Source organism: Nothoprocta perdicaria, unplaced genomic scaffold (genome assembly GCF_003342845.1).
Source record: "Nothoprocta perdicaria isolate Ctin4 unplaced genomic scaffold, notPer1 scaffold_3, whole genome shotgun sequence".
In the NCBI taxonomy this organism is placed as follows: domain Eukaryota; kingdom Metazoa; phylum Chordata; class Aves; order Tinamiformes; family Tinamidae; genus Nothoprocta; species Nothoprocta perdicaria.
This window is the reverse complement of record NW_020455532.1, coordinates 658,230-666,655: the sequence shown is the minus strand read 5'-3', so window position 1 is coordinate 666,655 and position 8,426 is coordinate 658,230. Positions and strand designations below refer to the sequence as shown.

General features: G+C 67.1%; 2 protein-coding genes across 2 annotated transcripts in view; both read left to right on the top strand.

Moving 5' to 3' along the window:
• CCM2L (CCM2 like scaffold protein) overlaps window positions 1–1,797 on the top strand; it is a 3,760-nt gene extending 1,963 nt beyond the window's left edge. The window contains exons 6-11 of the mRNA XM_026041976.1: window positions 3–219; window positions 293–428; window positions 524–587; window positions 1,053–1,200; window positions 1,313–1,451; window positions 1,517–1,797. Of these exons, the coding sequence (XP_025897761.1) occupies window positions 3–219; window positions 293–428; window positions 524–587; window positions 1,053–1,200; window positions 1,313–1,451; window positions 1,517–1,797 (985 nt within the window). The remainder of the gene's footprint in view (window positions 1–2; window positions 220–292; window positions 429–523; window positions 588–1,052; window positions 1,201–1,312; window positions 1,452–1,516) is intronic.
• Window positions 1,798–3,780: 1,983 nt separating this feature from the next.
• Window positions 3,781–8,421, top strand: HCK (HCK proto-oncogene, Src family tyrosine kinase). The gene is made up of 11 exons (XM_026042052.1): window positions 3,781–3,897; window positions 4,179–4,318; window positions 4,497–4,595; window positions 4,691–4,794; window positions 4,863–5,015; window positions 5,083–5,235; window positions 5,404–5,586; window positions 5,715–5,791; window positions 6,908–7,061; window positions 7,345–7,476; window positions 8,195–8,421. Exons 1-11 carry the CDS (start codon window positions 3,781–3,783, stop codon window positions 8,395–8,397), a joined length of 1,515 nt encoding a protein of 504 aa, XP_025897837.1. The 3' UTR covers window positions 8,398–8,421.
• The last annotated feature ends 5 nt before the right edge of the window (window positions 8,422–8,426 follow it).

The following is an 8,426-nucleotide window of genomic DNA, read 5'->3' as shown; positions in this document are numbered from 1 at the left end:
AGCCTGGAGCGCCCCGCGGCCGGCGGCAGCTGGGAGCGGCGCCAGGGCGGCCGCCCCTTCGGCAGCTGGGAGCGGCGGCAGCCGCGCGGCGGCAGCTGGGAGCGCGGCAAGGCCTACGGCAGCTGGGAGCGGCGGCACGCGGGTGCCAACCCGCTCGACCCGCAGGAGCCCTGCGCCGGCGCCTACTCCAACCTTGTCATCCTCGCCGTGGCCAACAGGGTGAGGCGGCGGCGCCGCTGGCGGTGCCGGGGAYGCCGGCCTGTCCCCGACGCCCGGCTCTGTCCCGCTGCAGGATGTCGCCGAGGAGTCCTGCGCCCTCATCTGCCAGGTCTTCCAGATCATCTACGGCGACCAGAGCATCGAGTGCGTGGACCGCGCCGGCTACCACTACAGCTGCCCGCCCGAGCGGCCCTGGCTGCGCAGCCGCAGTGAGCGCGGGGCCGCGGGGCGGCAAGGGCGGCACCGCCGGGGCCGGGGCACGGCCGCGGGGCGCCGTGCCGGGCGCTCAGCGCTCCCTCCGCAGGCGAGAGCTGCCGCACCGACGGCACGTACGGCTACGACGCCGACTTCAGCTGCTGCAGCTCCTTGTAAGGCTGCGTCCCCAAGCCCGGTCTGGAGGTGGACTCGTGCTGTGGGGTGGCCCTGCCCCCTGGGGTGGCCCTGCGCTGGGTTGGGTTGGCCCTGCTCTGGTGGGTGTCCATGTCCTGGACAAGTATCCATGCCATGGATGGGGATCCATGGCCTGGGTTGGGTGTCCACGCCCAGGTTGGTGCCCATGACCACACCAAGTGTCTCTGGCCTGGCAGGTGTCCATGACCACATTGGGTGTCTGTGACTGGTGGGTGTCCGTAGCAGGCTGGGTGTCCATGTCTGTGTTGGGTGTCCATGTCTGTGTTGGGTGTCCATGCTGCAGTGGGTGTCCATGCTAGGCTGGGTGCTCGCCCAGCTGCAGAGTTGCCCCTGCGCTGCCCGTAGAGCTGCCCACTCAGGGCAGCCTGGCTAGGCTGTGTGGGTGAGCGGCCGGGCGCCCTGACGCCGCCATCCCGCCGCAGCAACGGCTCCCACGAGACCTTCGAGGCCTACTACAGCGGCGCCTCCTCGCCCTCCTTCCACCAGTCCCACCACAGCCTGGCCACGGCCTGCAGCGGCAGCGACCAGAGCAGCGCCGGCCTGGAGCAGCTGCAGGACTACATGGTGACGGTGCGGACACGGCACGGGGACGGACACGGGCACGGCGTGGCGGCGTCCCGAGCCCCACACACGTGGCTCCCGCGTGCCCGGCCCCACGCCCGCCCCGTGCCCGTCCCCGCAGCTGCGCAACAAGCTCTCGCCCGCCGAGATCCAGCAGTTCGCGCTGCTGCTGCGCGAGTACCGCCTGGGGCTGCCGGTGCGCGAGTACTGCGGCGACCTGCTGCGCCTCTACGGCGAGCGCAGGAAGTTCCTGCTCCTGGGTGAGCGCCCGTCGGTGGCACCGCGTTCCCCTCCGCGCGCGCCGGCCTCACCGCGGCTCCCGCAGGAATGCGGCCCTTCATCCCCGACCACGACATCGGCTACTTCGAGACCTTCCTGGAGAGCATCGGCATCCGCGAGGGCGGCATCCTCACCGACAGCTTCGGCCGCATCAAGCGCAGCATGAGCAGCACGTCGGCCTCGGCCGTGCGCAGCTACGACAGCTGCTCCCTGCGCTCCGAGGCCGAGTCCTTCAACCGCATGATCACGGACATCACCCAYGACATCGAGGCCCTGGCGTGCAACGAGGACGAGGACGGCGGGGAAGAGGAGGACAACTACCTGTGAGGGCTGCCACACCGGTGGCTCGCTGCGATGGGGCCCGGCTGGYGGCCGTGTGTGCTGTCATTAGTGCAGATTGCAATTAAACGGCAGGGCGGGKAGCAGAGTGGGTCTTTCCTGGGGTCTCAGGCAGGGCGCAGTGCGGAGCGGCTGCGGCGCGTGGGGCTGCGTCTGCTCCCACGCGTTGGCACAAGGGAGGGCTCTGGCTGGGAGGCAGCCCCGTGTGGAGCYCAGGACCCGGCCCCTGCAGGACCGGCACCCAGAGTGGGACACATTCCAGCGCGGGAAGGGCCGGCAGGGTCGTGCTGGGAGCCTGGTGTATGTGCTGCTCTATCGGGAAGGGAGCTGGGGCCGGGTGCCCCGTCCTAGCTGAGGGGTTTGGGTTCCTTGTCCCTGACCAAGGGGCATCTGCACACAYGTGTGTGCACACACATGTGCACATGCACGAGCACATGTGTCCCTGGGGTGGCCGTGCACGGCTGCGGCTGCCCTGGACCCCCGCTCCCTCGCAGCGCTTCCCTGCGCTCCCGCACGGACGCAGGGCTGTTTTGTGAAAGGAAAGTGGTGCTCGGCGGCTCCGCCTCGGCTTCCCCCGGCCCCGCTCCGGCCAGCGAGCGGGGAGGGAGGCAGAGGGTCTCGAGCTGCCGCAGGGCCCTGCGGAGGTGCCGGTGCCCGGGGCACGGCTGGGGCCGGGACAGAGACGCGCCCGTCCCCGCTGTCACCCAAAGGTGCCCCCGGCCGCCGGGGCCGCCGCCAGCACCGGGAGCGGAGCTTCATCTGGGGGCGGGGCCTCGCTGATGGAGGCGTGGCCTCGCTGATAAAGGCGTGGCCTCGCTGTTGGGGGCGGGGTCTCGCTGTTGGGGGCGGGGCCCGGGTGTTGGTCCCGGCGCGGCGGGAGCAGCGGCTGCCCCGGGATCGGGMCGGCGGCGGCGGCGACGAGGAGAGCCCGGGACGGGGCGGAGGTGAGAGCGGGGCGATGCCCCCGAGCCCGCGCACGGCGGGGCCGCGGCGGGGCGGGCGGCTCCGGAGTGCTGCCCGATGCCCCGGGGGTGCTGCCCGGTGTCCTGGGGGTGCTGCCCGGTGCCCCGTGCCTGCGGGGACAGCCCGGGGGCGATGCTGTCTCTGGTAGCAGCAGTGTCGGTGCTGGCAGGCGCTCGGGGACGCGGTGTCGGCACAGACCCAAAGCCCCTGCGCTGCCGTGGGCCGCCGCGGCGCGAGTTGTTCCCGACCGTGCCGGGGCTCCGCTCCACACAGCGGCACGGAGCTCGCTGGTAGCCGGTGACAACGGCGAGGCCGTGCCGGGTCTGCCCCAGCGCCCTGGGGTCCCTCACCGGAGCTCCCAGCTTCCTCTTTCCCGCTCACACCCGGCTCCTTCCTCCGAGGTCTTCTCCGGGCAGGGGAGGGACCCCCTTTTCCAAGGGGCTTCCCCTCGCGCTCTGGTTTCTGCAGCACCTCCGGCTCATGGGAGCAGGGCCAGGCCCCCGTTTGCCCTTGGGGGCAGACCTGTCACTATCGGGGATGGCAGCGTGGGGTCCTGCAGCTCTGGCACAGCACGGCATGGCCAGGGACGGGGCCAGGAGCCGGAGCACCGCAGCCCGGTGTCGTTCTCGCTGCCCGCTCCGCAGCCGGACAGAGGGGATGTGACTCCGGCTGCGCYGCTGCTCTGGGAAGCGCTGGGGGCCGTTGGCCCGACTGCGGCTGCCGTCCACAGCGAGCAAAAATAGCAGCGTGGCCGCGGCCGCTCGTCCCACGCTCAGCCCCGACACTTCTCTTTTCTCGGAACAAGATCCCCTTTCTTTGTGCACTGCGGCTCTGCCGGGCTCGGCAGCCGGGAGCCAGCCCCACCGGACGCCCCTTCCCCGTGGCGCAGCCAGGGGGGCCCCGCGTTGCTGCTGGGCAGCTCCCATGGGAGCATCACTGTCCCAGCAGCTCTGTGCCAGTGAGGGGGAACAGGGAAGGGTCTCTGTTCCCTCCCGGCTTGTTTGCAGGATGGGTTGTGCAAAGTCCAAGAAAGCGGCACTCCAGGAGAAGGAAATAGAGGCAGATGCAGGTCCTGGTGTCCAGCAGGGCCACTACGTGAAGGACCCCACTTCTGCCAGCAAGGGGGTAAGTGCCGGAGCCGGTGGCACCAGGAGGGAGCACAGAGGCTGTGCCAAGTGGGCGATGCAGCCCAAGGGATTACAGGAAAGGGCAGGATGCTGAGCGGGAAGAACGGAGGTGCCTGAGCGTGGGAGAGGGGACACTGGTGCTGGGCAGTGGGGGGCAGTGGGCGACCCCTTCACRTTGCTCTGGGCAAATCCCTGTCTGCCTCCTGCCTGGCCCCGCAGAGCAGCAGTGTCCCCATGGATGGCACGGACGGTGCTGGCGCTGCGGAGCTCGGGGGACAGCGGCATGGGCAGAGCCCTGGTGTGGCCGCGGTGCCCGGGGCTGCCCATGAGGACGTCGTGCTGGCGCTCTACGACTACGAGGCGACGCACGCACAGGACCTCGGCTTCCGCAAGGGCGAGCAGCTCCGGGTGCTGGAGGAGTGAGTGGCTGCTCCGGCTCCAGCCCTGATCCCTATGCTGGGGTGTCTCGCGAGCTCGTGTGCTCTCCAGTCGCTTTTTCCCATCCTTCTCCTTCGCTGCGGAGCCCTGGGAAGTGGCAGCTCTGCGGTAGCCCTGGAACCGGGATGCAGCGTTCATGGGTGCCGCCTGTGCCCTCAGGTCAGGCGAGTGGTGGAGAGCCCGGTCACTGGCCACGGGGCATGAAGGCTTCATTCCCAGCAACTACGTGGCGCGAGCCGGCTCGCTGGAGACCGAGGAGTGAGTCGGGCGGGCAGCCCCTTCTCCCTGCTCCTGCCCYGTGGCCGAGCTGCAATCCCCATTCCCGCTCGCCGGCCCCTTCGCTCCCATTGCAGGTGGTTTTTCAAGGGCATCAGCCGGAAGGATGCGGAGCGGCAGCTCCTGGGCCCGGGAAACGGGGCAGGATCCTTCCTGATCCGGGACAGCGAGACGAGCAGAGGTAGCTGCAGGGGAGGCGGCCGCGGCGGCGCCGGCCCCGCGCTCCAGCTCCCGGCRCCTTCCCCRCAGGCTGCTACTCGCTGTCGGTGCGGGACGCGGAGCCGGCGCCGGGCGGCCCCGTGAAGCACTACAAGATCCGCGCGCTGGACGGCGGCGGCGGCTTCTACATCTCTCCACGGAGCGGCTTCGCCTCGCTGCGGGAGCTGGTGCAGCACTACGGCGGTGAGCGGGCGCCCGCACGCGCGCCGCGGCGCCCGGCCGCGCGCTCACGCCCCGCGCCCGCCGGCAGGGCAGCGTGACGGGCTGTGCCAGCGGCTCGTGCAGCCCTGCAGCGTCCCCAAGCCACGGCAGCCCTGGGAGAAGGACGCCTGGGAGATCCCCCGGGAGTCGCTGAAGCTGGAGAGGAAGCTGGGAGCGGGGCAGTTTGGAGAAGTGTGGATGGGTGAGAGCGCGGGGGGCACCAGGGGAACGGGCACGGTGGGAGCAAGGACCCCGGGGGACATGGGTCACCCTTCCCCTTTGGCCGGGCTCCCCTGGGGCCCCGTTCCCAAGCGCTGGGGTCCCCAGAGCTGTCATCACACAGGGACGGCCGCCCCCTCTCCTCCCGCAGCCACCTACAACAAGCACACCAAGGTGGCCGTGAAGACCATGAAGCCGGGCAGCATGTCGGCGGCCGCCTTCCTGGCCGAGGCCGAGCTCATGAAGACGCTGCAGCACGACAAGCTGGTGAGGCTGCACGCCGTGGTGACCAGCGGGGAGCCCATCTTCATCATCACTGAGCTCATGGAGAGAGGTGAGCCGCGCGGCGCAGCGCGGGGACGGCACCGCAGCATGCCACGGGGTGCAGAGGGCCTGGGCGATCCCGCGGGATGCTTTGTTGGATTCCCGCTGTCCATGCCTCACCCCGGCCCTTCCGCGCAGGGAGCCTGCTGGACTTCCTCAAGAGCAGCGAGGGGCACAGGCAGCCGCTGCCCAAGCTCATCGACTTCTCCGCTCAGGTGAGGAGGAGCYGGTGCCAGGCCCGGATCATCCCCGGGGCCGGAGGAGCCGGGCGCTGCTGCAGCGGGGAGGGCGGCGCGGCCACAACCTCTCCCTTTGGGAATGGAGCGGGGCCGGCCGGGAGCAGCGGCGCGAGCCGGGAGCAACGGAAATGATACRGGTTTTATGCATTGCTGCCACTGCAGAGCTCCCTGCAGCAACCCCCTGCGCGGGCTTGAGAAAGCCCGCTGTTTTACCCCACTGCATCGCACACGCAGCTTTACGGCAGCAACCGCATCTAAAAGCACCTTCCTGGCCAGGAGGAAGAACCTCTGGAGAGGAAGCTGTGCTCGGCAGAAATATTTCCGTGGGGCTAGTAATGCTGAGGAGAGCTGAGGGCGCTGCTTTGTGCAACCGCTTGTGCAACCGCTGCCTCTGYGGCGCCGGCAAAGCCGGGCGCCCGCTCGCCCGGGCACCACCGCACAGAACGGGGCAGCAAAGCGACGGCTGCAGCACCGCTCCCGGAGCTGGCCGTGCCGGGGCCAGGGGGGCAATTGTGCACGGAGGTTTCTCCATCGAGCTGCCTCTCGCAAAGCGTCCGTGTCCACTCCGTAACTGGGTTCCTTTAGCACCGGCGGCTCCGCTCGCCCTTCCCAGCGGGGCCGGCGCCGTTTCCTCTGCCTCGGCACAGCATGAGCTCAAGAAGGTCCCTGAGCCAAGAGGAAACYAGACGCCAGAGGCTGGCAGCATGCGGACTTGTGGAAATGTGGCCTGGGTCTGCGTTGTGGCCGTGCGCACCTTTGCTCCCCTCCACGCTGGTCAGGGGTCAATACCTGCACCCGATGTTGCAGTCGATGAGAGCAGAGATGGAGCCGGGAGCATCTTTGGGGCTGAAATGGGTTGTGTCTCATCTGGTCCTCCAAAATCCCGATCTTTTCCACAAGGGGCTCCCTGCATGGAGAGAAGGTCCCACGCGGGAGAGAAATGGGTTTCCTGCTGGGCCTGCCGTGTGCCCGGCCACGGTTCAGCCTCCGTCCACGCTCTGCTGAGGAAGCTAACCCAGAAGCAGTTACTTCGAGGGTTTTTGTGGTATTTCTGAGAGCGCCTTTGCATTTTTCTTATTCCCCTTTTCACAGATTGCGGAAGGGATGGCTTTTATTGAGAAGAGGAACTACATCCACAGAGACTTGCGAGCGGCCAACATTTTAGTCTCGGCCTTACTGGTGTGCAAGATTGCGGACTTTGGCCTGGCCCGGGTCATCGAGGATGACGAGTACACGGCCCGGGAAGGTACCGGGGGACAAGAACACGGCCCGGGAAGGGACCGGGGGCTGCCCTGGGCTCTGGCCGCGTTCTGAGCTCGCTGCGGATCCTTTAGACCCGCTCACCGATGGGTAACTGGCGAGAGCCCAGGGAGGAATATACGGCATAAGCAGATATATAACTGCAGCTACTCTTATTTGCATCTCTATACGTGTGTCTGGTTTATTTATTGCTTCTTCCCCACATTTCACTGCCTCTTTCTCGGTATTTGGGTTACAACTCGTGTTTCTTTTCATCTCTCTTTGTCCAGGCGCCAAGTTTCCCATCAAATGGACTGCCCCAGAAGCCATCAACTATGGATCTTTCACTATAAAGTCAGACGTCTGGTCCTTTGGGATCCTCCTGACAGAGATCATTACCTATGGGCGCATCCCATACCCAGGTAAGAAGGYGAAATACCTCTTAAAACCTGCTTCCAAAAGACGTGCTCCACCTTGCAGGCAGTGTTCAGGGTCCCGTCCATGGGATCTGCCTCTCCATGAAGTTAGAGGGCAGGAAACAGAGCGAGGGGTGAGAAATTCAAACCTTGCGCTGGGAGCAGCRCTCCAGGGCAGTGGCATAGACAAGATCCCGGGATGACGATTGCTGGAGCGAGGCCCGGAGCGGAGCCCGGCGCCCGGACGGCCTCTGGTCAGGACGCGCTTTGCCTTCAGCCGCATCTTCTGTTGGGACAAGCGCTGCCCCGGGATGGATGACTGGGAAGTTCCCAGCTGGGATCCCACATCCTCCCTTGGATGGGGGGATTCCTCAGTCGACACTAGCTCTTCCCACTGACCTGCAAACGCGTGAGGTGCAACCCAGCCCCGTGCTTTCCAGCTCCCTCAAAGCAGAGCCCTCCCATGGGCAGCGCAGGAATGAACCCCGGCGAGTTCAGGTTTAGGGGACCCTCTGCACCTCTTGTAGCAACAACAGTCAGTTTTGTGCCTCAACATCTCCCTTGTTTGTATTTTTCCCAGAGCAGGAGTGAAACGAGCACTCATTCCCTCACCCCTTTGTCCTCAGACCCGTCCTTTTCCCCCAYCCTTTGCACAGTGTCACTGGGAGGTTTTTGCCTTTTACACCACGAAGTTTTCACCCAGGCTCCTGCCCTGTATCCCTAGGGATGTCCAGCGCGGAGGTGATCCGGGCCCTGGATCGCGGCTACCGCATGCCGCGCACGGAGAGCTGCCCAGCAGAGCTGTACGACGTCATGATGAGATGCTGGAAGACGAACCCAGAGGATCGTCCCACCTTCGAGTACACGCAGAGCATCCTGGAGGACTTCTTCACGGCAACGGAGAGCCAGTACCAGCAGCAGCCGTGACGCGGGGCGCACGGTGAAGGAGCAGAGCC

Bases quoted from the DNA above. Each gene is read 5' to 3' on its own strand.
- HCK (XM_026042052.1), top strand. From the start codon at position 3,781: ATGGGTTGTGCAAAGTCCAAGAAAGCGGCACTCCAGGAGAAGGAAATA. The intron at 4,319-4,496 runs GTGAGTGGCTGC...CTGTGCCCTCAG, and splicing joins CAGCTCCGGGTGCTGGAGGA to GTCAGGCGAGTGGTGGAGAG. The intron at 4,596-4,690 runs GTGAGTCGGGCG...CTCCCATTGCAG, and splicing joins GGCTCGCTGGAGACCGAGGA to GTGGTTTTTCAAGGGCATCA.